General features: G+C 45.5%; 1 protein-coding gene across 2 annotated transcripts in view; it reads right to left on the reverse strand.

The window, feature by feature from the left end:
• Positions 1 to 1,154: 1,154 nt before the first annotated feature.
• Positions 1,155 to 16,826, reverse strand: part of LRRC28 (leucine rich repeat containing 28) — a 73,992-nt gene continuing 58,320 nt past the window's right edge. For both annotated transcript variants that reach the window (XM_066239369.1, XM_066239368.1), the window contains 4 exons: positions 16,011 to 16,113; positions 13,435 to 13,610; positions 11,133 to 11,292; positions 1,155 to 1,472 (listed from right to left, as the gene is read on the reverse strand). In XM_066239369.1, the coding sequence (XP_066095466.1) occupies positions 1,400 to 1,472; positions 11,133 to 11,292; positions 13,435 to 13,610; positions 16,011 to 16,113 (512 nt within the window). In that variant the 3' untranslated portion in view covers positions 1,155 to 1,399. The remainder of the gene's footprint in view (positions 1,473 to 11,132; positions 11,293 to 13,434; positions 13,611 to 16,010; positions 16,114 to 16,826) is intronic.

The raw sequence follows: 16,826 nt of genomic DNA on the forward strand, positions 1-16,826 counted from the left end.
TATGGAAGTTGATGCTCCCTGTTCCTCCCCCTTCTCTCTCCTTTGCTCTTTTTCTCCTCTCTAAAATGAATAAATAAACATCTAAAAAAAATAAATAATAACAATAAATATAGAAGGACCACTTCACAGCCACCAGAGGCACACGCGGCTGCAAAGCAACAGGAAGACGCCACCCTTTCAAAGGAGTACGTGTGCGGCTGCTGCCATCACGCGCAGTCCTCGGCAGGGCGGGGTCTCACAGGCTTCCCGTTCCTGGCCCTTGTGCGCAAGTCAAGGCTGGGCTGGGACCGGCTGTTTCTGCCCCTTCTCAGTGGTGTCGGGACAGCAGCGTGGGAAGCACGTAAGAGAGCCAGGGTCACTGTGGAGATAACCCAGTGCACCAGGTATGTAACAGAGTGTACACACTGTCCCCAAGGGTCACCCTGCTCAGGACACAGAGCACAGGGCCCGGGGCCTGTTTTTCACGTGTCGCAGAACTATTTCAGTCACTATAAATTTGACCCTAACCATAAACCCAGCTGACAAGCAGGTCAGACTTTGACGTCTTTCCCTCCCCTTTTCCTTAGCCAGTAAAATGTTTAAACCCAGAAAGAGGAGGCTTGGCTTTTTTAAAGCCTCAGATGTTCCTCAAACTCTTCTCATAAAAAAAAAAAAAAAATCTTATCGGGATAGCAAACATTTCAAAAGTATTTTTCTGTAAATAGTCTTTCAAAATAAGGGCATTTTATTTATAATCTACACTTTTTATTTTTAAAGTCCCTCTGAAATACTTCTCAACAAGGCGGTGACTTTCCAGAGGGTGGAGGCTAGGACCCCCCGGAACCTCCACGGGGGGGTGGGGGGCAGACTACTCTGGCAGGAACACCCCTCACCCCACCTCCACTCAACGCTATTGAGGCCGTGGGGTTTGCTGGCGTCATTATAAGCACTGCGAACAGCCCGGGGGGAAATTACTCTTCTGGGGAAGGAAGAGAAGATCAGAAGTGTAATGGAGTTAGATGTGCTCCAACGCCAGCCGGACAATGCCACTCACTGGATTGCGGCCGTCCAGGGAACTGAGATGGGCTCTCAGTCTGACGTGGGAGGCACACCAAGCTACACAGTCTGCACAGGAGACACTGGCAGGAGAAGAAAAACACACAAGACAAAAGTCCTCAATGTTGGGGAGGATGTATTCCAGCTCGGGGGAGGGTGGAGGCGTTTCGGCTCGGAGGCTCAGTCAGGACACTTGGGGAGTCCTGCAGGGCCTGCGCTGGACTGGATGGGACAGGACAGGGCCGGGCAGGGCAGGACGGGAGGGTCTGTTTGGTCTGGCTGGACTCCTGTCCCTCTGCTGCACAAACAGCGTGGGACACGCGGGCAGCGGCAGCGGCAGGGCTCCATGGGCTCTGAGTGTTTATCAACTCAGTAGGTCAAAAGTCTGCAGACACTGGGCGGAGCAGCAGTAGGCCACGAAGCTGACGGTTGTCCGCCTGGAGGAGGGAGAGGGAGGGAACACTGCGTTCAAGACGAGTGCCTCAGGGTTCTTTCCAAGAGACAGACTTCTCCTTTGTTAAAAACAAGGATCAGCCGGGCCACACAGCACAGAGCAGGGGCATAGATTTCCTTTTAAAACTGAGCCCCAGGAACAGGTGCGGTATGCCTGTGCTCGTTTTATTAGCAGTTTTCTGATGACAGAACACCCTTCAGTTAACAGCAAAGGGAAAACAAGCTTTCTTCATGCCACTGTCTGAAATCTGCTTACTAGAACCAACAGGGCCACGACAGAATTTCAAATACATTATAAAAATCATGTAACAAAACCATGTTACATGATTTAGCTAGAACACACACACACACACACACACACACACACACACACACACACACGTCAGCAAGTTTAAAAGACATAATTTATGAAATTCATCCTACAAATGCAGTGATAGAGATCGCTTGTAGAGGTAATTTCAGAATCTGGATAACAGAGTTTGAGGGTCCTCTTCCTAGCAGAAGCAATATTAAAGGGAAGTTTACAGTATTAAAAAAGTGCTCTCAAATCAATAACCCCAGTTTTCAGCAGAAAGCTGGAGAAGAAAGAGCACTTTACATCCAAAGCACATAAAAACCAGGGCATGTTTTCTGTCCTTCGTGGACTCCACCTAGAAATCAGTAACAGAAAGGTCAGGAAAAGCCCCAAACGTGAAAATTAAACACCACAGTTCTACAATCTTTTCTAATCCCTCAAATGACCACTTTCCCATAGATTAAAGAGGCAGTCTAAAAAGGTAAAACCTTACATGAACTGATTGGAAATGAAAATGACAACAAATCAAATATGTCAACATCAAGTGGGAATTATTCTGGATCTGTAAGGCTGGGTCACTATTTGAAAATCAACATCATCACCATATCAACAGGGTTAATGAAAAAAATTTTGTACGGTTATCAATGGACTCACTTGACAAAATACAATATCTATTCACGCTAAAAACCCTCAGTAAACTAGAAACCAAAGGGATCTTTTTCAATTTAATGAGCAGACTCTAAAAAAGAAACCTTGCCAACATCATGCTTTATAGTGATGTCTACTTTCACCACCTTAGTCAATATAGTACTGGAAATTCTAACCACTGCAACAAGGCAAGAAAAAGAAATTAAAGCCATACAAATGGAAAAGAAATAAAACTATTCCTACTTTCTGATGGCACTGACATGACTGTCTGCACAGAAAATGCCAAGGAATCTACAAAAAACACTCCTGGCCTCTTAAGCAAATTCAACAAGACTGCAAGCAGATAAAATGAAAAATTTAAAGTCTGACGTATGGATGTCCTAGGTTCAATTCCCAGTCAGGGCACACAGGAGAAGTGACCATCTGCTTCTCCACCCCTCACACTCCTCCTTCTCTCCCTCTTCTTCTCCCACAGCCAGTAGTTTGATTGGTTCAAGCGTGGCCTTGGGCTCTGAGGATAGCTCTGTTGGAGTGTATCAGCCTCAGGTGCTAAAAAGAGCTCAGTACTTGAGTATCGGCCCCAGATGGCATTGCTGGGTGAATCCTGGTCAGGGTGCATGCAGAAATCTGCTTCACTATTTCCTAGACTCTCATCTGAAAAAAAATTTTTTTTAAATCAACCATATTTCCATATACTAACAATGAACGCACGGAAGTTGAAATTAAAAACTAAGATGATTTATAATCACACAAAGAAAGTAAAATTCTTGGGTATCAACATAACATTTAAGGGTCTGTATGTTGAAAGTGATGAAATGCTGATGGAAGACATAAAAGAACGCCTAAATATGTGGAGAGACATTCTGTGTTCACTCACTGGAAGACTCAGCGTAGTAACGACGTCAATCCTTTCCCAAGTAATCTATAGATTAAACGCTCTTCTTATCAGAATCCAGCACAGGAGGTTTTGGAGACAAAGAGAAGCTTACTCTAAAAATTATATGGAAAAGCAGAGGCCCTGGGAAAGATAAAACAATCCGGAAAGAGAAGACTCCAGTGGAAAGTATCGCTTTACCTGATACACAACTTCGGTAAGGAAGACAGTTTGGTGTGGACTGAGAAACAGACACGGATCAGGGGAGAGGAAGAGAGGACGCTGAAGGAAGTCTTGGGGATGTTGGGGTAGGTAAAGATTTCTTTAGCACAAAAGCACTGTCTATAAAATTAAAATGGGTCAATTTGACTCGATCAAAATCAAAACCTGCTTTGCAAATTACACACGTAAGAAAGTAAAAAGGCAGGCATCACTTTTGAGATTTTCTTAACTCAGGAAATCATATAAATTTTAAGTTATTAGATACTCTGTATTACCTTAATTTTTAAAAAAGTTTATTGGTTAGAATTTGAGTTCAGATTATTTGCCACACCAGAATATACATGTACATATATTTGTATAAATTACAATCAAAAGAAAACTTGGACCCAAAATGATCTTAAATGGCAAGTGCATGTTTGAAGATCAGCTATCTGATTGTAACTCACTTTCTTTTAAACATAATTCTGTTAAGATAAAATCACTCATGGACATGACGCATTTCATACCACGATGATTGAATTTTAAAAAATAAAAGTTCTAAATAAAAGAACCCAAATCCATAGAGATGTGGGTGTTTTACTCACTGAAGCCTAATGCCCGCTGGATCGCTATTAACTCCTAACGGTGCACACTCAAGGGGTACGAGGGGCAACCTGGAGGTGTATTTGTGTTACAAGGACATCCCACGTCTGTGTACTTTCAGGGGATTCAGCTGACAGCATATTGTCCCTGCCTGCTATATTAATGATCTAAGTTGTCACAAGCAGACCAACAAGTTTACTGCCTTAACAATGGGTTTGTGCTGAGTAGGTCCTTTAAAATTCCAGAACTGTGATCCCAGAGAGGTGCCCGTTTTATGGGAGACATTTTGAGTTCCTGTAGCGTTAGGAAAGTGATGCTGATAAGTTCTACAAAGAATATCAGACGTGACATTTTCTGCTCTAGAGTCTGAGCATATTTATAGGCAAGGCAGAAGAGCATTTCAGCTTACTTTCAAAATACAGAAATACCACTACTCTAGAAAAATTAAATCCCAACGTTGCTGGCACATGTTTGAGCTCATAAAAAAGTCATCAAGGCCCTGGCCGGTTGGCTCAGCGGTAGAGCGTCGGCCTAGTGTGCGGAGGACCTGGGTTCGATTCCCGGCCAGGGCACACAGGAGAAGCGCCCATTTGCTTCTCCACCCCTCCGCCGCACTTTCCCTCTCTGTCTCTCTCTTCCCCTCCCGCAGCCAAGGCTCCATTGGAGCAAAGATGGCCCGGGCGCTGGGGATGGCTCTGTGGCCTCTGCCCCAGGCGCTAGAGTGGCTCTGGTAGCAACATGGCGACGCCCAGGATGGGCAGAGCATCGCCCCCTGGTGGGCGTGCCGGGTGGATCCCGGTCGGGCGCATGCGGGAGTCTGTCTGACTGTCTCTCCCTGTTTCCAGCTTCAGAAAAATGAAAGAAAAAAAAAAAAGTCATCAAAAATGTATTTTCTTTGCAAATGTGTCTCCTGATTAGAAACCAAAGGCATATACTTGACTCACATGGAAATTCAAGCCAAAAGAAGATAATATTTATTGGACAGAGTTGATCAGATAAAACCCCAAGCCTGTGTATAAATTAACTTATGGGAGAACCATCTAATAACATATTGTATTGGCTTGTTACGTTTATGTTAAATGTCCCTCACGGGAAGATTCCAGGCACAGAACCAGAGCCTTAAAAATTGCATACTTGCTTCCCTAGTTGATTGGTCCATGCCTTAGAAATTTAGGAGTGAGATAGATATGAGAAAAGAAGTATCAGGTCATAGCTAAATCTAGTGCACAACGGACTGTCGACACATAATCGTTGAGTGACCCAGTGAGGAAGAAACAGTTAAGAACAATTTACTTAAATCTGTTGAAGGATATTTTTGAATATTTAAAAACATCTAAATAAATATATATATATTACAAAGCTATAGTAATCCAAACAGTGTGGTACAAAGACAGATGCATAGACCAGTGGAACAGAACAGAGAGCCTAGAAATAACTCCCCCACCACCCAACACACAGTGAACTGATCTTCCACAAGAAAGCCAAGAACACACAAGGGAGAAAGGACAGTTTCTTCAACAAATGGCACAGGGAAAACTGGGTGTCCACATGCAAAGAATGAAACCGGACTCTTATCCCATACCAGACACAAAAAATCAACTCCAAAGGAACAGAAGACTATAAATGTAAGACCTGAAACTATAAAACTCCTAGACGAAAAAAGGAGAAAAAAATTCTTGACATTGGTTTCAGCAATGATTTCTTGGATTTGATACCAAAACACAAGCACCAAAAGCAAAACTAGGTAAGTGGGACAAAAGCAAATACAAAGCTTCTGACCAGCAGAGGAAGCGATCACCAGGAGGAAAGGCCACTTCCAGCATGGAAGCAGTCGTCTGCCCCAGTTACATACCGGGAGCGACAGCTTGTCCGTCTCACAGGCTCACGGCTAGGAAGGAATGCTGCCCCATGAAGAGCTGTACCCACGTTTTTACTCATTTAAGATCCTTTAGATGAGATTTTGAACTTAAGAGCTGATGCTGGAATGGGTTAGGATTTTGGGGGTGTCGGGATGGGGTGAGTTTATTGTATACATGAAAAGGATGTGAACTTTTGGAAGCCTGTTATGGCTTGAACTGTCTCCCCCTCAAATTCACAGGTTGAAGTCCTAGCCCCCCAATATCTCAGGGAGCAACTGCTGTGGACTGAATTGTGACCCACCTCCCCCAATTCACATGTTCAAGCCCTGACCTCTGAGGTGATGATATTTGGAGATGAGGCCTTTGGGATGTAACTAGATTCAGGTGAGGTCACGAGAAGGGGTCCCCAGGGTGGGATTAGTGCCTTTGTAAGAAGAGACACCCGAGAGCTTGTGCCAGCGTGTCTCAGTCTCTTCTGCCACGTCATCTTGCAACCAGCAAGGGGGCCCTCCATAGAGCCGGACCATGCACACCCGGATTTTGGACTTCCGGCGCCCAGAACTGTGAGAAAGCCACTCTGTTGTTTCAGACCCTCTGTCTAGAGCAGTGGTAGTCAACCCAGTCCCTACCGCCCACTAGTGGGCGTTCCAGCTTTCATGGTGGGCAGTAGTGGAGCAACCAAAGTATAAATAAAAAGATAGATTTAACTATAGTAAGTTGTTTTATAAAGATTTATTCTGCCAAACAGCAAAAATCCGACATAAAATACTTGATAAGTAATTATTATTATATGCTTTAACTTGCTGTAACTCTGCTTTATAAATTTTATAAGATAAAGTTACTTCCCTACTTTATAAATCATCATTACGGTGGTTAGAAAATTTTACTACTGACAGAGATACAAAAGTGGGCGGTAGGTATGAAAAGGCTGACCACCCCTGGTCTGGAGCGTGCTGTTCTGGTGCCTGAGCAGAGTGAGGCAGGGACCCAGTCTGGACACAGAGTCTTGTGGGTGTCATCAGTTAAGTCGGGATATGATCATCAGAGGGGCCCTGGTGCAGCATCACTGGGGTCCTCATGAAAAGGGCGGGTTCTGGCACACTGACAGACGTATATGAGGGGAAGGGGATGTGGAACGATGAAGACAGAGGGCGATCATCTTCAGCAGTGGTCCCCAACTCCCGGGCAGCGGACCAGTATCAGTCCGTGGGCCATTTGGTACTGGTCCACAGAGAAAGAATTATTTCCGTTTTATTTATATTTAAGTCTGAACGATGTTTTATTTTTTAAAAATGATCAGATTCCCTCTGTTACATCCATCTAAGGCTCACTCTTGACGCTTGTCTCGGTCACGTGATACATTTATCCGTCCCACCCTAAAGGCCAGTCCGTGAAAGTATTTTCTGACATTAAACCGGTCCATGGCCCAAAAAAGGTTGGGGACCACTGGTCTACAGGATGCGGAGGGAGGCCTGGGGCAGAGCCTTTCCGCACAGCCTCAGAAGGGACCTCTCCTGCCACCACCAGGATTCCAGACTTCTCCCCATCAGAGCGTGAGACACTACATTTCTGCTGGCGAGTCTCCCAGTTTAGTGGTGTTTTGTGGCAATATTTCTAACAAATGAACACAATACCCTTGGGAAACCTTTGCTAGTCCAATTTCCTATTAAAAAATACAGAACTAGGGAGAATCACACATACATGGGAAAAGCCAGATACACCTTGTAATACTGATAAGTAATCCTCTAGGCTGATGTTCTTCATTTTAATAAATGAGCGATAAGATTTGGTAATGAAAGTTCGCTATCCCTGTAAGGATCAAAAGTTATCAGTATACCAACCATCCTTCTCTGCTACAGAGAGTTGAAGGTTTGGGTATTTACGATTTATGTAAAAATACAGTAATTTCTTTTTACTTCACTCTGTATTAAATTTAGGTTGGAACTAACACTTGTATGGAACTTGGGATTTTAGAATAATATTCAATATGTTCTTTTAAAATAATGCCAGATGTCCGCGTTAATTTAGATGTTGGCTGACACAATGAATTATTTTATGACAGGCAATGAAAGCTAAACTAAATATATTGGAAAACTTAAAAAAAATAATATCACCAAGACCTTTTAGAATTTATGACATTAAAAATATTGATTTTACTTGCAACAGGAAGCTACTGAGATTCAAGTATTTGGCTTGCAGTTGCCAAAAAAAGTGCTTGAGAGACTACAGCAGAAACTGCAGTCGATGCTCTCAGTGCTGTCTCTATAGCAACATGGGAAGGAGCGAAGTCTGGTGGCGTAAACGAAAGCCACAAACGCCCAGTGTCAGACCCCGGCGTTAACTCACCACGGAGAGCGCGTTTCTGTTCTGGCACACTGTCTCTGTGATAAACACACGCACTCCCGTTCCTTCTGTTAATTAAACTGATTGGGTGACACTGTTAATAGAATCACACTTGTTTCGGGCGTACTGTTCCATTACCTGTCATCTGGGCACTGCGCCGTGGCTCACTGCCCCAAGTCCAGTTTCCCTCCATCACCATGTACCCCCGACTCCCATCTTCCTACCCCCCCCCCTCCGGTAATCGCCACGCTGACTGTGTCCATGAGCTTTCCTTCCCTTTGCTTTACCTCTGGCTTTGCTCCACAAAAGGCCACTGCCTAAGTGCTATGGACATGATACACACATTTTATTAAACTAATACCTTTATATTTACTCCCCGAAACAATATAAGATTCACACTGAATTTCTAAAAAATAAAAATAAGTAGACAGAAATGGCATAGGCAAATACTAAATAAGTTCCCTGCCTTTCATATAAAAACAAAGAAATGACTTCGCTTGAAGGACCTACTTCACTCTGACAAATAAATTACCGTGAGAAAAAGAAAGTTTGTTTTTCAACAGGTATTTAGAATTTTATCGGCTATTCACAGGGCATCCTGCCCATCATGAATTGTCTGCATTTTTATATTTTCAGTATGAAAATATCTTCTAGAGGAAACTGTGCGCTAACAATGCATTAGGATTTTACTGTTTAATGAATCAGTTGATTTTTCTATCATGCTCTCTACTAATATAAAGATGCTATTACTAATATTAATATAAGCTAAAACGTGCACAATTTCTTTTTAAAGTCTCGGACTAAACTTTGGGTGGTGAACACACAATGCAATATATAGATGATATATTGTATTACAGAATTGTACACTTGAAACTTATATAGTCTTATTAACCAATGTCACCCCAATAAGTTTAATTAAAAAAAGTCTCTGAGCTACAAAAATAGGTAGTAACTTTTACTTAGTATTTCTCACATAGCAGGCGCCATCCTGTGCTCTCTGCACAGATCTCGTCACGTAACCCTCACAATGCCCTCATTAAACAGATATTATCACCTACGTAATCTCCTAACAACCCTAGCAAAGAGATATTGCTATTACTATGCTCATTTGACTGATGACAAAGGGAAGCTCAGAGAAGTTAAGCAACTTGCTCAAGGCCTCCCAGCGGAGGAGGGTCACGACCAGGGCCTATGCACCTGGCCACCAGGCACTGCTGTGTTTGTAGACATGTCTACGTCATAACACACTCAGACTGACTCAGTCCTTCTAACTGTAATTTAAGTGAAATTCCACTAGCACTGGCGACCTGGTCATCTAGGATTAGAAGGCGCCTCTTGGGAAGGTTTGGAGCAGGGCTTCTGTTGGCCCACGCAGGAAGCTAGGAGACATTAAAGCCGGGGAGAGAGGAAACAGGAACTGAGGCTGAGGGCAGGGTGAATCGAGATTATCAGGAGTCAGGGAAAGGAAGCGCAGTCTGGGGCGGGTGTGGGGACAGAGGTGGCAGAGGGGATGATCACTGCTGAGCATCTACTCCAGGCTGGGGTGAGCCTTCTGTATCTGCTGAGCCTCAGGATGGCCTGCCTGCCTCACAGGCGGTTCTGTGCCCATTTCGAGGCTCAGATGGGTCCCTGCCCACGCTAGCTCTCATTCTATAAAAATGATTACAAAGTCAACACTGCTGGGCATGGAATAGAGGTCAACAAGTTATCTGGAAAATGGACTAACCCTAAACACCACATTTGATGGCTAAGTGAGGTACTGTATCACTCTTTTTTTTTTTAACTTTGAAAAAGGCAAACTTAGAAAACCCTGAATTTAGAAAATCTATATGCTCTGGTTGTGCTAATGGGGGCATTTTTCATTTGATGTCCTATTTTTAATTGTCCTTTTTAAAACTACCAGTATGGAGTTCTTTACTTAGTGAACATTTTTAGCAAATTCAAGGCACTGTGCCAAGAAACAGAGAGTGGCATGAGAATGCCGTTGGGAGGGTTAGACATTTAAAACACACACACACACACACACACACAGCCACACACTTTCAGTCATCAGCACTGATTACACAGAAGGGCTAGGCCTGTCCCACTCTGTAACAAATATTTTGTTCCTATAGTCCTTATTGCCTGAGACTATTGTGAACAGTGGAATAGCAGGAAAACACCCCTGCAAAGAATGAGCTACTCTGGGCCCTGGCAGGTTGGCTCAGTGGTAGAGTGTATGCCTGTGTATAGATGTCCTTAGATTCCCTGTCAGAAGCACCCATCTGCTTCTCCATCCCTCTTCCTTGTCTCCCCACCCACTCACCCACCCACTGCAGCCAGGAGTCAATCTAGGATGTAGCGCCCCACCCACCCTACATGGCTCTGTGGCCTCTGCCTCAGGCACTTAAAAAAAAAAAAAAAAAGGCTCGGTTGCTGAGCAACGGAGCAACACCCCAGATGGGCAGAGCAGCGCCCCTACTGGGCTCTCCTGGTAGATCTTGGTCAGGGCGCATGTGGGAGTCAGTTTTTGCCTTCCCCTCCTCTCACTTAAAAAAACAAAACAAAACAAGAATGAGCTACTCTAAATAATATGTGCACCAAAACTGTTCTGCCTATGACCAAAAAAATACCGTAATAAAGGGAAGCCCAGTGCTCTTACGATGCTATAAATGTGCATGGTTCGCTAGCCGCATTCCAGGGAGCACCCTCTGCCCCTACCCAGCTGTTGACTTTGCTACACTCGCAGGCCCGCGCCCTGTGCCGCTGCCCGAACGCCCGCCCCGCCCCGCCAGGGCAGAGCCCCCGTGCCCAGTGCCCGGTGCCCCTTTGGCAGGATTACCCCTGGTGCAGCCCCGCCATGGGTGTCTCTCTCAGCGGGAAGAGCTTGGGGTAGACGATTGTAAACATGGGCTCACTACAGCGGTGACAGTGGCCCAGCGGGCAGAGCAGCAGCTCCAGCAGACTTCTGGGTAAGGAGATGGGAGACAGACAGTTCAGATCTGGAACACAGAGATCATGCATGGATAAAACATTCAGATTTCCGTATATGAAGCTTCTTAAAATATTTCTCTTTGTTAGCAAGTCAGTTCAGTTAGTTTAGAAGTACTGCAGGTTGAAAATTCTGTTATCCGCCAAGTATGGAATAAAAAACATAACATTTTTAGAAATGAAAGAGGATTTTACATTTTCGATACTAAGAGAATGCCAAAATGTACTCTTTTAAGAGCAACCAGAAGCTGTCCTGAGGCAGAGGTGAGGAAAGAACAGACTGAATATTCCTTAAGAACAAAGATCAGAAAGGCATGATTTTAAATCATGGTTTATACATTTCTCTGAGACAGAATAAAAAAAGGACTGAACTGATGATGCAAATGGACTTTTGGGTTCTTCCAAAATCTATGGGGCAGTTAGAATCAATCAAGCTAACTCACTTACTGACAAATGAAAAAGGGGCAACAAAAAAAGAAAAAATAACGAAACCAAGCTTTTCCTTATCTCACTCCCACGAGCTGTCATGTCATTAATCAAAATGGTGTGCCTCCTCAGCTTAGTCCGAGCTGCACAAAAGAACCGTTTGGAGCAGAACAGCCCAGCGACCCAGGTGGGTCTGAGCGCGGATGCGTGTGTATGGTCACGGGTGCTGAACAATCCGCGTGTGGACGGTCACGGGTGCTGAACATCCCGTGGACAGTGACCTGTCGGAAGGAGGTGGCCCTCAACATCTTCGACTCATTGTGGGGAGAGAAGTACAAAGGCCCTCATCCTCTTTTCTGGATCTGTCCACACTTACCCATAACCATTTAGAAAAACAAAATTTACACGTAGGAGAATAATTATAATTTTTGTTTAGTTAAAAAAACAACTAAACTTTGTCCTAGACATTTCTGGAAGGTTTATGTTAAGATTTTTTTTAGTGGGCCTTTTTCTTAAAAGGAAAGAAAACATTTAGTAGTTTTAAGAATACTTGAAATGTATTTTTCTTATTACTATTGCTTTTCTTTGAGAGGAGGGGAGACAGTGAGACAGACTGCATGTACTGGGACTGTATCTACTGGCAACCCCGTCTGGGCCCGATGCTCACCAGGTCACCCGAGCTATGCTCAATACTGCCTTTCTTAACGCCTCTCAGATCCCCATTTCACGACCCCCGTGATATCTACACACTGCCGAGTCCCTTCCAAACCAAAGCCGCACGCTGTGCTCATGCCGCGGTGACAGCAAAGGCAGTTTCTGGGCATTTCTCCCTCTTTTGGTACATAAATTCCTCAGATGTAAAGAGGCCGTAATTACGGCAAAACCCCGCTCTGCTGGAAGAAGTACCCAACTTTGTTTTCAGAATAAGATCTTTGTGAATTTTTTCCCACTGAAGCAAGTGCCGCGCCAGGCTTCTTACAAATATTCATCCCCATCACCGGCTTCCTTGATTGAAGAAACTACAGTTTAGTTTAACTTTTCATCTCTGTCCTTGGTGACTGAAGACGGCGTAGCGACTGCGTCTCTGTCTAAAGGGGTGCGGGAAGGGGTCAGTGTTGATACAACATGAGACTTAAACACTTCTGCCCTGACGGGACGGGTGGCTAGAGAGCACTGTGCTGAAGCACAGAGGTTGTCAGTTCGAGTCCTGGCCAGGGCACATACAGGAACAGATCAATGTTCCTGTCATCTCTCTCTGTCTCTCTCCTCTCTCTTTAAAAATCAATAAAATAAACATTAAAAAAATTTAGAGGAAAAACACCTTAAACATTTCCTCTGAGAGAGACAGAAAGAGAGAGGAAGGGGGGGGGGGAAGAAAGAAAGAGAGAGAGAAGCATCAACTCGTTCCACTTAGCTGTGCACACTCATTGATTGCTTCTGGTACATGACTTGACTGGGGATCGAACCTGTGGCCTCCAGCTCACTGGTTCAACGTTTTATCCACTGAGCCACCGGCCAGGGCCAAAACTGTTTTTATTACAGTGTGAATGCACTTAATGCCACTGAACTGAACACTTAAAAATTGATTTAATGGGTCAATTTTATGTTCTGTATATTTTAACCACAATAATAAAAAAAAGAAACGAACGCCGTAACAGGCAGCACACAGCATGATTGCGCGGTTCTCCCAAGGAGCCGCAGAAGGAGAAAGCAGCAACATCGCGCACCTCTCAGGGGACGGTGGCAGGCGCGATGCAGACTCCTCATGGCCAGCTCCTGCAGAGGCAGGATGCGGTCACCCTCCGTCCCGATGGCCTTCACCTCAGCAGGGAGGAACACGGTCAGCTGCCCAGACGAGAAGGAGAGCAGCTTCGCCTCGGAAACTTGGACGCGAGCGCCGCAGCTGTGGAAAGGCGCGCATTCACAGTGCATTAGAGCGGGGAACGGATACGCGTGCCAATCAAAATGTGTGAATCAAAATATACATTTAAATTTTAATGCTGCTTAACTGCCAAGATTCTTTTCAGAGTGATCAGATGTCACCCCGGGCTCCTTAATAAAACCCGGCACGGAAACCTACCTTCACCAGTTGGAACTTGGCTACACCATCCCTGAGGTCCAGTTACTTCCTGGCGGGACACATGCTGCAGGAACTTGCCCTCACAGGAGCTACAGTTTGTTTTGTAAGCCCTACTGATCCTCATTTTGTGACCCTCTCCAAGCTTATGTTTATTGAAATTTTCAAAATTCAAAGGCAGAAAGGCCACACTGTTAAGTTATAGTACCTGGCTTGCTTTTACAGAATTTCTTTTTGGTGTGGAAAATACCCTACAAAGCAAATAGATGTCTAATGGCAGAAGATAACTTTATTGGACCCTTTCATAAACTTGCGGTGGAAATATTCTTGGCAAAAGCCTCCTGACCAAGCCCAGTAACACCCAGTTCCCTGCAGCCACTTGCAACCGGGGGCAGATGTGTTCTTGTCCCTCCAGCCACCAGGTGACCAAAACTCCAGTGTCTGATCTCATTCTCCAACAGGCCTCCTCTTTGAGACCACTGGCTTACCCGAAAGTCTTAACACTTTTCTTCCCTAACGACAAACAGGATGCCAACCAACCCCGGCTCTCCAGACATAAATAACAGGGGACCATCTCTCCCCCCTCAGCTAGGAACAGGCTGTGAGACAGGGCCCCGGGCAGGACAGCGCCTGGGCGTGCTGGCTCACTGGGAAGGCCCTTCACTTGCTCATTCCTTCCAGTGGGAAATGTTTCCAGAGCACCTACTATACGCCAGTAAGCTGAGATTCTTAATTTAAACAAAAGGTGACCCCCCCCTTTTTCTTGTCACAGCAGCTGCGGAAAAATCGCTGAGCTAAGAAACACCATACATTCTATCATCTCTGCTTCACAGAGAAGGTTCTGGAATACATCACTGGGCTTGGGCTTCATTAGCCTACACAGGCACTGAACTCATCTGGGGTTCTTTCTTTTCTTTTCTTTTTTTTTTTTATAATTCAGTGAGAGGAAGGGAGGCAGAGAGACAGACTCCTGCAGGCACCCTGACTGGGATCCACTCGGCAAGCCCACTAGGGGGTGATGCTCTGTTGCTCAGCAACCGAGCTCTTCTTAGCGTCTGAGGCAGAGGCCATGGAGCCATCCTCAGTACCCAGGGCCAACTAGCTCCAATTGAGCCATGGCTGTGGGAGGGGAAGAGAGAGAGAGAGAGAAGCAAGAGGAGGGGTGGAGAAGCAGATGGGCGCTTCTCCTGTGTGCCCTGACTGGGAATCGAACCCGGGACATCTACATGCCAGGCCGATGCTCTACCACTGCGCCAACCGGCCAGGGCCCCTCTGGGGTTCTTCCATGATACGAGCTGTATATTTTTTCCTGAGGGAAGGCCGTTGCTCTCGGGATGGCCCTCTCTGGGGAAGTCACTGCTTGGTGCCCACCCCTTGGAGTCATGCCAGCAGGGGATGGCTGTTCTCCAGGTGCAAGAGTACTGTTATCCCTTTTCTTGCTGGAACTATATGTAGTATGAGACAGCTCATACAGGGGGCCAGGCATGACAAGAAGAGAGTCAACAGGTGGGCTGAGGAGCCTTGAGGTGTTCCGAGCACCCTTCGGATGCTGGCATGAGGAGGGTAAGGCCCAGCAGGCTCTGGTGGCAGAGTGGCCCTGTGTGCACCCCAAACCACTCTGGCAACGCTTTAGGGAGCGTCCCCACTCCTGCAGGAGGAGCTGTAGCCATCTCTGTAAGAGCCGGACGGAGAAAGAAGGATTGGGGCCGCTCTGCAAACAGGCACCTGCCCTTTCCCATTCACCGCAACATCTGCTCCAGTGCTAGAATCGTGGTGTGTGCTGAGGGGCTGTTGCAAGTGCTGGGTTCTAAGCGTTTCCCGGGGGCCAAGTTCTGGATATGAGGGTGTTATTGGAGTCAAACTCACTGCAGCGGAGTACAGAGAAAGAAAAGCTTTTAAATTAATGCTGCTACCGCTGTCCCTGTGAGTGACAGTATATAACGATATGCGTGGGTCCATTTATTTCCTTTTGCCTAGAAAGTAATACACAATGCATTGACCAAACTCCCACCTTACTAACTGACCCTGAATTACAACATTCTAAAATGCTTGCCCGGATTCTCCGCATCTGCAGGTATGAGGCTGAGCACATGAAAACCAGGGACAACACGGAACAAGATGATCACAACAGGTCATCTCTTCCTAAGTTAGGTCAAGACCAAACGGTGAACCAAGGACAGCGGTGGCAGCGAGCTGATCTACGGGAAAGGCCTGCGGCCGGCTCACCCGCTGCACCCGATGACTTTGTTGTACAGGTAGGACGGCAGGCCCTTCAGGTCAGTGTTGTTGTCCACGTACACGTACTGGAGCTCCCGGGACCGACCTAGGTCTGGGTCAGAAAGAGAAGCGCTGTGATTCCTATAACCACGTGCCTATCGGGGGCGAGATGTAAAACAATACACGGTGTTAGGATGACTCAAAGTTTCTCCTCTGGAAGAAAAATGGTAGATTTAATGCTCTGTGGGACATTATGTTGGCTGGAATACAAGACTGCGTCAGAAAACGTGACTGTAGAAAAGTTACTTTGCCCATCTGGACCGTGGTTTCTTAAACCTGTAAAATGAGATACCTGGAAATACGCTATCATTAAATTTCCTTCTCACATAAAAAATTCTATCCCTTTTTATGAACACTTTAATTTAAGAATGCAGTTTGTTGAGAGTCATTTAGGTAGTTTCATGTTTCTCCACAGGAAAAAAGGTGAGACAAACTAAGCCAGTAGGTCAGCCTGAACAACACGTTCTGCCCCTGTATCAAGATTACGGGGCTGGCCTGGCAGGTGGCTCAGAGAACAGGGTGCCATCTGGCACACCGAGGTCGCAGGTTCGATCTCTGGACAGGGCACATATGAGGAGCAACCAATGAGTGCACAACTAAATGGAACTAAGTGGAACAATGAGTTGACGCTTCTCTCTATGTCTCTTTCCCCTCCCGCTTCTCTCAAATCAATGGAAAAATAAAAAAAAAACGAAAAGATTACTGGGTCTCACCTCCCCTGGGCAAAAAGATGGGAGGAGGGGTAAGGGAGGACAAGAGACTAGG

This window comes from Saccopteryx bilineata, chromosome 7, assembly GCF_036850765.1.
Source record: "Saccopteryx bilineata isolate mSacBil1 chromosome 7, mSacBil1_pri_phased_curated, whole genome shotgun sequence".
In the NCBI taxonomy this organism is placed as follows: domain Eukaryota; kingdom Metazoa; phylum Chordata; class Mammalia; order Chiroptera; family Emballonuridae; genus Saccopteryx; species Saccopteryx bilineata.